The sequence below is a fragment of the Tupaia chinensis genome, unplaced genomic scaffold, assembly GCF_000334495.1.
Source record: "Tupaia chinensis unplaced genomic scaffold, TupChi_1.0 Scaffold144741_1, whole genome shotgun sequence".
Classification (NCBI taxonomy): Eukaryota; Metazoa; Chordata; class Mammalia; order Scandentia; family Tupaiidae; genus Tupaia; species Tupaia belangeri.
In genome coordinates this window covers 720,809-736,707 of record NW_006204601.1, presented here as the reverse complement: position 1 = coordinate 736,707, position 15,899 = coordinate 720,809, and the positions used below count along the sequence as shown (strand labels likewise).

General features: G+C 53.7%; 1 protein-coding gene across 5 annotated transcripts in view; it reads left to right on the top strand.

Moving 5' to 3' along the window:
* The window catches only part of CD300LG (CD300 molecule like family member g), a 15,404-nt gene extending 1,114 nt beyond the window's left edge, over window positions 1-14,290 (top strand). The window contains exons 2-8 of one of the 5 annotated variants that reach the window (XM_006167387.3): window positions 469-804; window positions 3,976-4,077; window positions 4,786-5,041; window positions 6,455-6,573; window positions 8,123-8,175; window positions 12,967-13,086; window positions 13,578-14,290. In XM_006167387.3, the coding sequence (XP_006167449.1) occupies window positions 469-804; window positions 3,976-4,077; window positions 4,786-5,041; window positions 6,455-6,573; window positions 8,123-8,175; window positions 12,967-13,086; window positions 13,578-13,691 (1,100 nt within the window). In that variant the 3' untranslated portion in view covers window positions 13,692-14,290. Of the gene's footprint in view, window positions 1-468; window positions 805-3,975; window positions 4,078-4,785; window positions 5,042-6,454; window positions 6,574-8,122; window positions 8,176-8,470; window positions 9,013-12,966; window positions 13,087-13,577 lie in introns of those variants that run through there. The other 4 variants (XM_006167391.3, XM_006167389.3, XM_006167392.3 and 1 more) reach the window with 4 other exon arrangements.
* The last annotated feature ends 1,609 nt before the right edge of the window (window positions 14,291-15,899 follow it).

The window sequence follows — 15,899 nt, the reverse complement described above, 5'->3', positions numbered from 1 at the left end:
GTTGTTGCCAGCCATTTTGATGTGGGCGGCTCCCCACAAGGGGATAGCCACACCACAATCCCTTCTCTTCCATTCTGCTCTCAGGATCTTGGGCACGCACGCACACGTGCTCGGCATGAGTTTAAGCCACCGGGTCCGGGACTCGAACCGCAGTCAACTACTCAGGATTCTAGTGACATAGCCATTACACTAATTGCTGGTCCCTCATGCAACTTCTCTAAGATCATGCGGTTACTAAGTGAGAGTTCTGCAATTGAAATTCCCTGCTGTTTGAATCGCGAGCTCCACCACCACCTTTCAATACGCCAGGTTTAGGGAACCAGCGATGGCCTTGCCCCAGGTCCACCCTTTCCCAAGGATGATACCCGGCTGCCCCAGAAGGGGTAACAGAGGTCAAAGGAAACTTCCCACCTGGACCCTGGTACTTCGATTCAAGGATTCCAACCTCCACCCCTGCTGTGGTTTCAGGTTACGAAGCCCTGGAGGGCCCAAAGGAGGTCAGCGGGTTCGAGGGTGACACGGTGTCCCTGCGGTGCACCTACAGCGAAGAGCTGAGAGAGCACAGGAAGTACTGGTGCAAGAAGGGCGGGCTCCTGATCTCCCGCTGTTCCACCACTGTCTATGCGGGAGCAGACGGCCAGCGGACCACAAGAGGCAGGGTGTCCATCCTCGACAGCCGCAGCGAGCTCGCGTTCACGGTGACCCTGAGGAACCTCACCCTGCAGGATGCCGGGGACTATTGGTGTGGGGTCAACAGGCTGGGCCGCGACGAGTCTTTCCTGGTGTCTCTTTTTGTCTTTCCAGGTAACCAACGTCTGTCTTTCCCTCAGCTGGGGGACAGAAGACGCAGAGGGGAAGAGGGAGGACGGGTCCTGCATCCCCACCACAGCAGAGAGGGATTCTGGCACCAGGATTCTGAGTCTCAACAGGAGACTCGGGGATTCACAGATCAGAAACTAAGGGTCTCAGAGACCAACTGATTTGCAGAAAGTGGCGGAGCCAGGATTCAAACGCAGGTCATCTGGCTCTGGTGTCTGCTCTTCCCCTCTCCTGGCTCCATTGTGGGCCCCCAGCCCTTCCCCGCTGCCATCCATGGGTCTCCATTTTAACTCAGGGAGATAAAGTTAAACTCACTGAATAATAGCAGCAACAAAATCGTATTGAATCGGGAACCAGCAGTTAGCATAATGGCTATGTCGCTGGACTCCCACGTAGTCGACCGCGGTTCGTGTCCCGGACCCGGTGGCTTAAAACTCATGCCGGGCGCGGCAGCGTGACCATCCCCCCTGGGGGGGATTTCTCGCTTTCTGTCTCCATGTCTCCCTCTGTCTGTCTGGCGAGCACACGCGCCCTACAGTGAAAATCTCTCAAAAAAAAAAAAAAAAAATCGTATTGAATCTATCCTCCACTCATTACAAGATTCTCTGAGCACTTCTAATTCTTTTTTTAAAAATATTTATTCCATTTTATTTATTATTGTTATTATTATTTTAATTTGACCAGAGAGAAAGGCAGAGACACAGTGAGAAAGTGAGAAAGCAAGCCACCAGGTCCAGGATGCGAATTGCGGTTGGGCATGTGGGAGTCCCACGCCTTAACCACCATGCCACCTGCTGACCCCTGATCTCTTCCAATCCTTATCAGTATTCAGGCTTAATTTTTAACTAGTTGTAATCAATTTTATGTATATTTGAGGCTGCCCCATGTTTTGTGTTTACCCTCATTTATAATTGTGTGTGATATATACATAACAATACTCTTTCTCCTATACCAGACCTGCTGACCCCGCTCTGATGACAGTGGGTGCTAGGGTGGACAGCACCATGGGCCATGGCAGAATTCACAGACTCGGAGCGTAAGCAGAGAAAAGGGTTTATTCACTTCCCAAGAGAGAAAAGGGGCCAGAGGCAGTGTTGCATTGGCCCTGAGGCATAGGGGCTGTACGCTTTCAATGATTTTTAAAGTGCGGGCAACTGGTGGCAGGGTTATTGAGGCTGGATCTCACATAGCTGACTGCAGTTCGGGTCCTGGACCCAGTGGCTGAGAAACATACCAGGCCACATATATGCCCATATATCCCTAGAGGAGAGGAGAGGAAAAGGGATTGTGGTGTGGCCATCACCGCTGGGGCTACCTTCTCACTTCTCACTTCCCTCTTTCTGTCTCCAGTGAATGCATGTACCCTGCAGTAAACATTTTTTAAATTAGCAGACAGCAATGTTTGAGTCCTGGACCCAGTAGCTTGAAAAGTCACACTGGGCACATGTGCCTGTGTGCCCAAAATCCCAAAAGAAGAATGGAGAAGAAGGGATTGCAGTATGGCCATCCCCCCCAGGGAGTGATTTCTCATTTTCCCTCTCTCTGTTTCTGGTAAGCACATGTGCTCTATAGCAAAAAAGAACTTAAAAAAAAAAAAGAAAGAAAGAAAAAAGTCCCTGAAGTTAACAGTCAGCTCCCCTGTGTCGGTGCAAGCCATCCCAGTACGCTCAAGAGTTTCTGGGCAGTGAGAACAGGACAAGCATGCCGCCATCATTCCTCTTATTCATCGTTGCCTGGGGCCTAGGCAATGAAATATGACAAGGTACAAAAGTTAACATGTGGAAAGGAAAATCTTATTTGCAGAAGATCTGGTCATCTACTTAGAACAATCCAAAAATACAGTGATCTAGGACTGGAATAAAGAGTGGGAGGTGGGACCAGCAGTTGGCATAATGGCTATGTAATTGGACTCCCATGTAGTCAACCGCGGTTCGAGTCCCAGACCTGGTGGCTTAAATTCACGCCAGGCGTGTGTGCGTGCGTGCCCAAGATCCCGAGAGGAGAATGGAGGAGAAGAGATTGCAGCATGGCCATCCCCCGTGGGGCGCGGGGGTGATTTCCGGCTTTCTGTCTCTCTGTCTCTCTGGCGATCGCACGCACCCTGTAGTAAAAACCTCTCAAAAAAAAAGACTGGGAGGTGGGACCAGCAGATGGCATAATGATTACATCATTGGACTCACAAGGTAGTTGACTGCAGTTCAAATCTTTGACCTGGCAACTTAAAACTCATACTGGGCATGTGTGTGTGTGCCCAAGATCCTGAGAGGAAAATGGAGGAGTTGCAGTGTCGCCATCCCCCTGGGAACTGATTTCTCACTTTCTGTCTCTTTGTCTCTCTCCAGTGAGTGCATGCACCCGATAGCAAAAATCTCTCTTAAAAAAAGAGAGAGAGAAAGAGAGAGAAAAGGGACAGGAGGTGACGGGGACAGGAGGTCTTGAGGGCCCCCTCCACGGCCTGGCAGTTAAGGCAGCTGGAGCCCACATAGCTGATTACACGGCAAGTCCCGGAACTCAGTTGGTTTTTTTTTGTGTGTGCATGTGTACCCCAAATCCCAAAGGAACGGAGAGATGGCGGAAAGGGGTGACGATTCCCCATGGGGGTGCTTTCCCCCATCCCTTTCTCGCTATCTCTGGTGACCACATACACCCTTTAGTAGAAAGAAAGAAAGAAAGAAAGAAAGAAAGAGAGAGAGAAAGAAAGAAAGAAAGAGAGAGAGAGAAAGAGGGAGAGAGAGAGAGAAAGAGGGAGAGAGAGAGAGAAAAGAAAGAAAGGAAAGGAAAGGGGAAAAAAGACACCTTGAAAGACAAGCTTAAGAGTTAGAACTTCAGCCTCAGGGCGATGGGGAGCCGCTGACTGTTCTGGAGCAGGGAGGGATGAGCTCCAATGTATACCAGAGACAAACTGGCATTGGCATGAAGGGTGATGTGGAGAGAGCTGACTGATGGGCCACGGGGGCACAAGTGATGCTGAAGTGGGGATCAGGGGACCGTGGGGGAAGGTGACTGAGCAGCTGGAACCTATCCCCCGGCTCCTGCCTGGCCGAGGCGAGAAGATGGTGATGCTCCGCGCTGAGGTGGAGGTGGAAAGAGCTGCTGCTCCCCTGGAGGAAGAGCGACTCCTGCACCCCCTGAGGCCAGCCTCTCCCTCTCCTCTAGGGCCCTGCTGTCCTTCCTCCTCTACTCCCTCCTCCTGGCCTCTTGCTACCAAGAGCCTGCAGCCCAAGGCAAGCACTGGGCAAATCCGGCCCCCAGAATTGAGTGAGTGAATGGTTCTTCTGTCCCTCCTCCACTCCCACTTAAAGAGACACCCAGGGAGTCCCTCCTGGTGCCAGGCACTGCTCTGGCCGCCCCAGGGCCTGTACAGTCAGAGCTGGACTGGCGGGTAGCGTGACTCACTCGAAGTCACACAGGAAGCAGCGGAGCTGCAAGTGGTCAGCCTGACCAAAGCTCTGACTCTGTTCCCTCCAGGGTCTGGGGATGAGCTGGGGAGGGTAGACTGTGAGCCCTTACCCCTGACCTCTGACCTCTGAACTCAGCCCTGCTGGCCTCAAGGTCGTTGAAGGAGGCTGAGGCCCTGCTGAGGCGCACGTGGTGGGGAATGGGCATGTGACAGTGATAGTGGGACTCATCTTCTGGCGAGGAAGGAGGTGATAAGTGGGAGGAGTGTAGGGGAAAGGCTGAGAGGGTGGGGAACAGGCCTTGGGCACAAAAGGAGGTTGCAAACTGTGCCCAGGGGTGGGGTGTGCCTGACGAAGGGTCCACTCGCTCCCAATAGCTTCCTCTAGGCCTTGCTTATGAGGCAGCAGGACGGACATCATGGCTCACACGTGCTGTGGGCTCTCTAAAGGCCCGGGTGAAGCCATTAGAGCTGGGATGTTCTGAGATATTGGTCCCAAGAGGCTAGGGTTCAGGGGTTAAGGGTCAGAGGTCCGGGAAGGTGCTAAGGCTTTGCTCTTGGACTTGTAGCTTCTCCTGGTCTTCGTCTGACACTCGCCACAGCCACACAGGCGAAGACAGGGGCGGAGGCCTCTTGGTTCACAGAGACCTCGCCGCACGGGCGCACAGGAGCCTTTCTGTACACAGAGACCTCTCCGTATGCAGAGAACTCTCCTCACACAGAGACCTTTCCTCACGCAGGGAGCTCCCGCCCAGCCATGCAGCTGGACTCCTCCTCGACAAGAGACATCAGTTCTGCCCCCAGCAGCAGCAGCTCCAAGCCCAGGTGAGCCCCAGACAACCAAGGTCATCTTTCAGGTCATCTTAAACCTGAAGGGTACCTTTGAGTGAGTAAGAGTCTAACTCTCAGGGCCCAGCAGATGGTGTGATGGTTACATCACTGGACTCACACACAGTCAACGCAGTTCAAGTCCGGATCCAGCAGCTTAAACCTCATGCTGGGCGCATGTGTGTGCGTGCCCAAAATCCTGAGAGGAGACTAGAGGAGAAGGGATTGCGGCATGGCCATCTCCCCTGGGGGGTGATTTCTCGCTTTCTCTCTCTGTTTCTCTGGCTAGTGCACACATCATATAGGAAATAATTATCTTAAAAAACAAAAAAGTCTAACTCTCTGCCGCCAAGCAGACGTGGCCTCATGTCACGGCCTCAGACTGCGGCCCAGAGAGCAAATCTCAGCCCCCATGTACCCGTCATAGGCCCCGACGGTGACGACCTACAAACCCGAGGTGAAGGGGCTGCTCTGGCCCCGGCGCCCCCTCCCTGCCCCAGCACTTTGTACAGAGCCCTGTGTCCTGTATGAAACCATGGAATCCAAAATTTGTTTTCCTTATCAACTGGAGTCCCAGCCTGCAGGATCCGTTTTGGGGCCTATGACGTACTCCGTTACTGACATCCAGCACGGTCACGGTCTCCCTGGGGCTGGCAGTGGGAGCCGGAGGTCTCTTCTACCTAAGAAAGGGCACACCTGATGGGCTGGCCAGACGTCACGGTCCCTGGTGTCCTCTGTCCCAGAGAGACCTAGAACACAGTTGCACTCGGAATAAGAATGCCGGGCATAGTGACAAATACCCGTAATCCCCGCTATCTGGGAGGCAGAAGCAGGAGCGTCCAGCAGGGCAACACCGCTGTCTCTTAAAAAAAAAAAAACAAAAGGAAAGGAAAAGAATGCCATATTGCCCAGCGCGCCCATAACACCGACTCAGATCCGAGCCCCGGAGAACCTCCTGCGCACCGCCGTGTGTGAGCTGACAAGTCACGGCTCTCTCGAAGCGCGACGTGTTGCCAGCGTGAACGGGGCCTCACTTTTCCTTAAGGGTCGTAACATTTAACAGCGAACCCCGAGGTGGTGCCGGGCCCGTGTCAGGCTCTGTCTGAGCACCTTACATATCCTGACCTGCTCCTTCTTCATGACAACCACTTTACAGAAAAGGACATTGAAGGCCTGAGAGGCTAAGTCACTTGCCCAATGTCACCCACTTAGAAATGATGAAGGGGGCTTGAGCCCACCAGCCTGGCGTCAGGGTCTGAGCTGGTCAATGGTGCTCCTGGAGCATCAGCAGGCTTTGGTGCATTGGGTCGAATTCCACACTAGGGCTGGCTCTCCCAGCTGGTGCCTGGGAGCCTGGAGGACATGGGCAGGCTTATCTGGTAACAGACTTGCCTCCTTCTTTCTATCCAGCTCCAGGGCGTCCATCCAGATGGTCCGCAAAGTGGCCCCAGTCCTGGTGCTGTTGATCCTTCTTCTGGCCACAGTCCTGATCACCTGTGGCAGTCACATGGTCCGGAGGAGAAGGGAAGGTGAGCAAGGGCAGGTGGGAGGAAGATGGGAGCTTCTCTGAGCCAGGGCCCTCACTGGGACCTGCAGCTCCCCTGGCCCACAAAACCATGCTGGAAAGACCATCTGAAATATGGATGGACATCAGAAGCCTCCTTGGCTCTGAGGGAATCAGAGTCAGACAAAATTAAGAAGAAGCCATTGTGGGACCAGCAGTTAGCGTAATGGTTATGTCGCTGGACTCCCATGTAGTCGACCGTGGTTCGAATCTCGAACCCGGTGGCTTAAATTCACGCTGGGCGCGTGTGTGTGCGTGCCCAAGATCCCAAGAGGAGAATGGAGGAGAAGGGATTGCGGCATGGCCATCCTCCCTGGGGGGTGATTTCTCATTTTCTATCTCTCTGTCTCTCTCTGTCTTTCTGGGGAGCACACACACCCTATAGGAAAAACCTCTCCAAAAAAAAAAAAGAGGAAACCATTGTAATGGGGAGGGGAGTCGGCCCATGCCTAGCGGTGAAAGAGACTGAATCCCTTAACCAAAGCTGAATGACTTGCCCTGTGTTTGCACGGCTAGGAGGTAGAAGAGCCAGGAAGATGCCTCTAGTGACACCCTGATGAAGGCAGCTGGGGGAACTCCTGTGTGATCCCCAGAAACATATGCTGGCTCTGTTCAGGTCCCAGGTCCCCTCCAAGGATCCAGGAGTATTTCCAGTCACAACTTCTGAGCCCTGCCTTGCAAGTTGTGGTCCCCCCCCTAGCAACAGTGGCATCCCCTGGTAGCCGGTGAGAAATGTAGATCCCATTGCCAGCCTGCAGAATTAGACTCTGCATTTTAAGAACATTTCCAGGCCAGCCCACAGCATGGTAGTTAAAGTGGATGGATCCTATAGGACTGAACGCACGGTTCCAGTCCCAGACCTTGCAGCTTGAGAAACACACCAAGCTTTGTGTGTGTGCACCCAAAATCCTGAAAGGAGAGAGAAATGGAGAAGGGATTGCAGAATGACCATTCCATGGAGGCAGCCTTCTCACCTCTCCTGCTCCCCCTTGAACATATGCACCCTCTGGCAAAATTTTAAAAGGAAAGAAAAAGAATTTTAGGGGGTCCAATATGCACATTAAGGTAAGAGGCAGGGCCGGCAAATGGTGTGATGGCTAAGGCACTGGACTCCCACGTGACTGACCATGGTTCGAGTCCCAGACCTGGCGGCTTGCTTTCTCATTATCCCTTTCTCGCTCTCTTCCTCCAGTCAAATTAAGTAATAATAATAATAATAATAATAAATAAAATGAAATAATTTTTAAGAAAGGGTTTAAGAGGCAACAAGCTTAGCAGATGGATTTCCCCAGCCAGTGTCTGGCCCACACAAGGTGATCTCTAGGTACTCATCTCAGAAGGTCGTTCATCCCCAAGGGCTGAGCCGGCAGGGTCGTCTCTCCCAGGCTGCCTGCCAACCCTTTCCAGGAAGCCCCTGCTCCCAGGTGCAAGGGGGCTGGTCCCCCCCATTGCGAGCAGCTACGCATTACTCCAGGCTGCTCCTGCTTCAAGGTGTTCCTTCTGGTCTCTTTCAGCACAACTGGCCACGGAGGGACAGAGGGACGGAAAGGTCTACCTCTCAGCCCTGGTAAGGATGGAGGCAGCTGGAGTCCAAGCTTAGATCCCCTTGGGCTGGAAGTTAAGATGCCTAGGCCTCACCTCTGGGTCTTCCTACTGGTTTCCAGTTCTGACTTATAGACAGGACTTGCTCCCCACCTCTAAGGGATCTGCATGAGCCCCAACATCATCCCTTCAGCATGTGAGCCGACAGAGCACCCATCCTCACCCCTGAGTTCCCACTGGGTGCCAGGCAGGGTGGGCACAGGGGGCCACATGAGCATCTCTTCCATGGCTCAGCATCCTCTCCTCGCCCCCTATTACAGTTTTTAACTTCTTCCCCAAGATGGGATACTTTAGCCATTTGGAGCCGCACAGCCAACTTACAAGACTGAAATCAAGTGTCTACAGCACAAGAGTTACCAATAACCAAAGAATGGAGAAGTGGGAGCCCAGCTCACAAGTCCCCTTCGCCCCTGCCTTGGTCGGGAAATTTTAAGAACGAGCAAATAGGGTAATGAGGGGACAAGAAAGCATAATGGAGGGGAGGAGTATTCAGAGATTCTCCTGGAAACATTGGGGATGTCCCAGAATTCCAAATCCCACCTACTCTCTCTCCTCATAAAGTTGTTTCTGGCCATAACCGTGGAGATTGCCAGCCATCATGGCGTGGATAGATGTAGCACTCAGCCCGCGAATACAGGGCGAGGGTGTAATGCACTCTAAGTTAAGCGGTGGTTGTTCCAGGCGCATCTTGGTGCTGAGTGGTTCAGGCTGGGTTTTGTGGAGGCCTGATCTTAACTACTGGCATGCATCCTGTCTAAAAGAAAGAACAGGCGGGACCAGCAGTTAGTGTAATGGCTATGTCGCTGGACTCCCATGTAGTCGCCCGCGGTTCGCGTCCCAGACCCGGTGACTTAAAACTCACGCCAGGCGTGTGTGCGTGCGTGCCCAAGATCCCAAGAGAATGGAGGAGAAAGGATTGCAGCATGGCCATCCCTCCTGGGGGGTGATTTCTCGCTTTCTGTCTCTCTGTCTCTCTCTGTCTGGCGGGCGCACGCGCCCTATAGCAAAAAAAAAAAAAAAAAAAAAACCTCTCCCCCCCAAAAAAAAGAACAGGCGCTGTCAGTGAGGGTCTGGGGTCTGGTAAGACTGTGGGCTACCTGGACAGTGAAAAGACCACTTTGCGGAGGGGCTGGTCTCCGTTATGAGCACGGGTCTTACAGTAACACTTCTTAGAATCAGAACACCATCAGAGCAGGATCCGAGGGCGCCTCTGAGATCACTAGCCCAGCTTTCTCCAGTTTGGCGCAACCCCTCTTTCAGAACACTTGGAGGCCAGGAGAAAGGCATTCTCCCAGGCCCCAGGCCCAGCCAGGTACTCGGGTGTGGCAACTGTAGACTCCAGTGTGCTTTTGCAGCAGAGGTGACTGGGGCCCACAGAATAAAGGTCTTGCCCAAGGTACACAGCAGGCTGTGGAAAGCAGGCCCTAGGTGTCTGACTCCCACCTGGCCTCCTTCCAAAACCCCCTGGTGTTTCTTCTGAGCCTCTTTTGGCTCTGATACCAAGGTGGTATTATTGCCCGTCCCCTCAGGTTGAGGGTGGGGATCTGGGAACCAGGACAGAGGGAATGCGGCCATCTTCCTGGACAGGAGAACGGTGGAGGCTGCCTGCTCCAGGGCCCTCTGCTGACCCCTGTAGGAAGAGACTCCCACCAGCACTCCTAGGAGGGGGCTGCAGAATCGCCCTGCTATCTCCCGACCCTGCCTCCCTGGCCTTTGTCCCTTGGCTGTTTACTCCATTCCCTTAAACATGGGGCAGGAAGGGGGGGGGGAGGTCCCATCATCTTCTTTCCTGGCGCCAGTGAGGACAAAAGACTCAGGCCTGACCCCCGAGGGAGGGGGGGCTACGGTGTGAAAGGGATATTGGGCCCTGCTTAGGAAACAGCTGTTGTTGACTCAGGAAGCTCCAGGAGGCCAAAGGTGGCAGAGGGCAGTGAGGGGAAAGTCAGGGAGACAGACAGAGGGACGCTGGGCTGCCCGCTGCTGGCCCTCTCAGACCCGTCACCTGCTCTGCATCCTGGGGCCTAGGGCTCATCCCCACCAACTCCAGAGAGGGGCTGGGCCATGAGGGGTCGTCTCTGCCACCATGGGAGGCTGAGAGTGCTTGTGCCACCGGCAAAGAGCCACCTGGAACCTCTTCCTGTCTGAGGCCCCTACTGATGTGGGAGGGGACAGAAGAGGCCACAGGGCCAGGGGGCCAAGGGCTCTGGGAGCAGCCCCTGGTGGAGAAGGATGGAACAGGGCTCCCAAGAGGCCAGAGGCAGGAGCCCTGAAAACAGTTAAGAGCTTTGACTGGTTCTTGGTTTATCTCCCTTTTGGCTTCTCTAGTTTTTAGCGGAGTCTCAAGGTGAAATTGAACGGGGTTGCTGCTGTCTTTGTCCAGGTTCAGCTCAAAGAGGGAAGGGGACACTCTATTCGATCCACAGGAGGTCCCAAGGGGTTGTAAAAATGCAGAGGGAAGAGTGAGGGGTCAGAGCAGCATTTTCCTTCCTGACAGAGGTCATTAGGAGGGCTGCCACCCACCACGCGCCCATCTAACCTTCCACTGAACACCTACGGCGTGTCAGGGGCCTTACGTGTGTCGGTGCGCCTCTCTGATCCCTACGCGAGGTGGTACCGTTCTCGCTCCCCTTTTATGGTTGAAGAACTAGAGCCCAGAGAGGCTAACTACTTGCCCACCACGACCCACCCTGACAGAGGCAGAACTAGGAACACTAACCGAGGTCCACATTCCAGGACATGTCCCCCAGGCTCAGGAGAAAGAACCATCCTCGGCCCATGAACACCGAATGGCACCAGGCCTCCTGGAAACCTGTGGGCTCAGAGCAGCGCCCAGCCCTGGCCTCTGTGGCTCTTTGCTCCTCTTTTCCTAGTGCCGAGACAGGCATTCTCACATATAGCTCACGTCCGCAATGCCCAGGAAGGGCTGCCATGCTCACTGGAGCAGGGCCAGCTGTCCATAATGGGGACCGGCCGGGGGGACAGGCAAGAGACCGTGGCTTATGCCAGATTTGGGCTAGCAGTCTTAGCTGCTAAATATATGTATGTATATAATTTATGCTATAGGGCGCATGTGCTCAGCAGGGAGAGGAAGAGAGAGAGATGACCCTGGGGTTGATGGCCACACCACAGTCCCTTCTCCTCCAGTCTGCTCTTGGGATTTTGGGCACACACGCACACACGGGGTGATTCTCAGGCTGCTGGGCTCAGGACTAGAACCATGGAGTCGGCCATGAACGATCCATCCCTAACCTCCACGCCACCTGCTTGCCTCCTCTATTTCTAACAAGAGATGGCTCTAGCATCCACCTCGGCCCCATCCCCAGCAGCTGGGTATTGACAGAAGGAGCAGCCCCAGGTATAGGACAACCCACGCTGAGCCAGGGGGGCATGCCCTGCCAGGTGGGGCATGATCTAAGAAACGAGCTTGGATCTGGGGTCAAATGGTCTCAAGTACGAGTCCCAGCTCTGCCACTCACTAGCTGTGTGACGTCAGCAAGGTATACCATCGCTCTGAGACTCAGTTTCCCCATCTCACAAGGCTGTAGGTAGGGACGAGCAAGATGCTATACCCCTGTAGTTGTCCAGAAAATAGGGGTGTCTTTCTTCGGCTTTCTTACCCACCGGACCATGAAGTTCACCCTTAGGACACAGTGTCAGTCTGTGCCCTTGGCGGACTTGGCTGAGGGCCTCAGTCAGCTCCAGCCTCTGCTCTGCCCACCTGCGAAGGCCAGAGAGCCGGAGATGGGAGGGCCTGGTGTGGCAACTGACACCCATGGAGCAGCCAGGCCAGGTCAGCAGAGGGGCTCTCCCTCTGACTGGACTACCCACCTCTCTGCCCTGGTCCTCAGTTTCCTCAGGTGATCCTTGAGGGGTTCCTCAGACTGGTGATCTCTGAGGAGCTCTTCCTGGGGCCAGCCCCATGACCTGGTGGTTAAGGGAGCTAGATCCCACATGGCTGACTATGGTTAGAATCCCAGCCTTGGCAGCTCGGAAAGCAGGTGAGGTGTGTATGGGCGTGTATCTCACCCCGACAGGATGGAAAGAAGGAATCGTGGTGTGACCATGCCCCGTTGGGGGTGTTTTCTCTCTCTGTCTGGCCAGCACAAGTGCTCCCTGGCAATGAAAACATAAAAAGAATTTCTCTCGTGCTGTTATTTGCTGAGTCTTTGAGGACTCCAGCTTCGCTCTCTCTGGGCCTGTTACAAAGTCCCCGTAGCCTGCATGTTTTCTGCTTCAAAGGCTAGAAATAACCATGACGGTGAGCCAGGTGGTGGCGCAGCGGTGCATGGGCAGGGGCCTGGGTTTGCATCCGAGACCTCCGGGCATGCTCGCCCACGCCCACAGTCTGCACCAACTAAGGCTGGGGGTGGGTTGTGCTGTGAAGACCCTCTCCATCTTCCTCTCATGAAAGACATAAATAAAGAAACTCATAACAAAACAAAACGAGTAACAATAATGAAACAAATTGATGACTCTAGAAGTTCTCTTTTGTTGACTGCTAAGATGGTGTCATGAATATTTATTATAACCCTGAGGGGGAACTTCTTATCCCGCTTTGCAGCTGAGGGAACGGAAGGGTTAGGCAGATAACTGACTTTCAGCGGTCACAGTGAGCCTAGGACGTGGCAGAGGGAGACTGGCCCCTCACCCCTCCCAGCCTAGCACCCCTCCCCACATCTCCCTGCTCTAATTCCAACTTGGCTCGGACTTGCCCTGCTGCCAAGAACAGGTTGTTCTGATCGAGTCTCTGTTGCAGCTGCTGGGGAACAGCTGGGTCCCGCAGGACACCCCCATCCACCTTGCAGGTCCCCCTGGACCTCATGCCAGCACAGAGTCCCCTGCCAGTCTCTACATGGAGATCCAGTGCCTGGGCCAGGTGTGGACAGAGGGCCCTGGGGTCTGGGCCACCTTGTCTGACTCCACTCTGACATGGGGGGATGAATAGGGAGGGCTCCCTCCTCTGCACGTGCTCCCCAACTCCTACACTGCCCCCACCCACCTAGCCCATCCCAGCTGTAGATCTGGGCCTTTCACTTGGGAAGCCAGGGTCCTTGACCTCACGTCCTCTATTATCTGGCCTAGAAAGTTCTTGAATGGCTTGTTGGGATTCTTGGCTTAAAGAGCTCAGGGCTGGCAGGAGTCCCACAACTGTGGCAAGAACCTGGCCTGAGGCCATGAGGTTGTCCTCCTGGGGGGAGGGTGATGGGAGATGACTCAAAGCCTAGGTTCTGGGGAGGAGAAACGTGGGTTCCTGTGCCTCTGCAGGTGGATAGAGGCCCAGAACTTACAGCAAAGGTGGGGGTGAACAAGGCAGTTCCCTGGAGAATCCCCCAGCTGGGCTCTGCTTTTCAATCTCTTGTCTTTCAGACTACAGGGGAAGAGGATGCCCCTTCTCAGGACCCCAACGGGGACGCGGGGCCGGTGCCACCTATCTACATGTCTGAGGAGGACCTGGACTTCTCAAAGTTCGTCTCAGTCTAGCCAGGTGGCTGGAGACAGAATGCCTGGATCCGCTCTACTTCACATAAGCGTTTACCCCAGCCCTTGTCCATCTGCTCAGACCACAGGCCTCTCCCTACCCTCCCAGGCTCTCCTCCACACGCCCCAGCCTGGGCTAGAAGCAGCTGTCAGCTCTGGAGCCTGGAGAGCGGCCTTATGGTTCTAGCCTGAGAGCAGGACTCCCCTAATATGGTCACTGCCCTGGGGCTTCGCGAGGGTGGGGCTCTGCAGATCTGACCTGAGTCTGAATCTGCTCCAGGAACTCCCCTGGGCCTAGGTGCCTAGTAATCGGCCTTACCTTCCCACCCCCACCTTCTCCTCGCTCCTTGGTATTCTGCGTCACTTCTGCATGGGCTGCTGCTGAGAGAACCACGCTGCCTTAGACTGGATTCTGGCTTCTCAAAGCAGGACTGTGAGCCAGCTACATCCCAACCCTCCAGGAAGCTACTCAAGAATGCGGTCCTGGAGGACTGGGCCCAAGACTGCATTTCTCTGACTTGTTTGTTTGTTTTGCTAGAGGGTGAATGCACTAGAAAGAGAGAGTGAGAGGGAGGGGGAAATGAGAAAGCACCCCCAAGGAGGATGGTCATGCCACAACCCCTTCGCCATTTCTCCTCTCAGGATTTTGGGCATGCACACACGTACGTCCCATGTGATTTTCAAGCTGCCAGGTCCAGGACTTGAGCTGTAATCATCCATGTGGTATCTAGAGCCTTAACCATCATGCCTCCAGCTGGCCCAGAGCTCTGCATTTCTCTCGAGTGCTCCAGGGAGTCTCACACTACAGTCTGAGGACCGATGGGCCTGGACGGAACTCTCAGACCCTTCCAGCTTAGAGAGTCTACACTTGGCCCGTGGGGTTTCCCACCTGCGACTGCTCTCTCCCACACCCTGGCACAGGTGGGGCGCTCCTAGGGCCTGCCTGAGTCCAGGTTCCGGTGGTCGGTGGTCGGTGCACACTGGAAGGGACGAGGCCAGGCTGGTGGGAGTGCGGCCTTTCCATTCTTCCCAGCCAGCCATGCGTGCCAGGCTTCGAGAGGATGTTGGAGAAAGGCTAGCCTCCTTCCTTGTCCAGAAGGGGTTGGTTGCTTGTGGGTTCTGTGACTGGGGAGAGGAGAAAGCAGAGTGCCTGTGGGCTTCTGAAAGGCAGCAGGGAGGGAGCGGGGAAAGAGCCTGAAGATGATCTTGAATCTAGCTCCCTGGGGAAGAGAGGAGAGGAGTAGCAGACCTCGTTTTTTCTTTTCCTATTTTCTTTAAAAGGTGAAATAGGGGGGTTGTTCAGTATACAAAATTTAGAAAGATAGGGAGGGGAAAAAAAAAGGCACCCAGAATCTCTCCACTACCCAGATAATCATTATTTCATTTCCTTCCAATCTTTTTTCCTCCAGGTGATTTGCAGGGGTTCTTGTTACAGAGTAACCAATGTGTGCAACAATTATACAGCTTTGTATCCTGCCTTTCCCGTTAGTTATCACACCAAAAACGTATCTCACGTTCTACAGAACTTTTATAAATAAAAGGTTTATGAACTGCATATTTCAGTATGCCTCAATTTAGATCTATTTTCTCTATCACTAGATATTTAATTTGTTTCTATTTTTGCACCATAAATAACAAAGGGGTAAGTCTTTGTGCACAGTCTTCTCTGCCTTTAGAGGTTTCTTTAAGAAGGATTTGTGGAGGCTGGCGGATGGCATAGCAATTATGTCGCTGGACTCCCACATGGTTGACCGTGGTTTGAGTCCTGGACATAGTGGCTTGAAACTCATACCAGGAGTGTGTGCATGCACGCCCACTTGGCGAAGAAAATGTAAGAGAAGGGATTGCAGCATGTTCATCTCCCTTGAGGGGGGTGATTTCTCACTTTTCCTCTCACTGTCTCTGTCTCTCTCTCTTTCTCTCTCTCTCCAGCAAAGGGCATGAATCCTAAGGCAAAACCACTACAAAAAAAAAAAAAAAAAGACTTGTATAGGGATCAGCAGGTAAAGAACTGGCCAATCCCAATTCAAGTCCTGGCCCCAATGGCTTGAAAATCTTGCCAGGTACATGTGTGCCCAAAATCCTGAGAGAAGAATGAAGGAGAAAGGATTGCAGTGTGGGCATTCCCCATGAGGGTCATTTCCTACTTCCTCTCTCTCTCTCTCCTCTCCAGCAAACACACGTGCCTCATGACATAATAAATAAATAAAT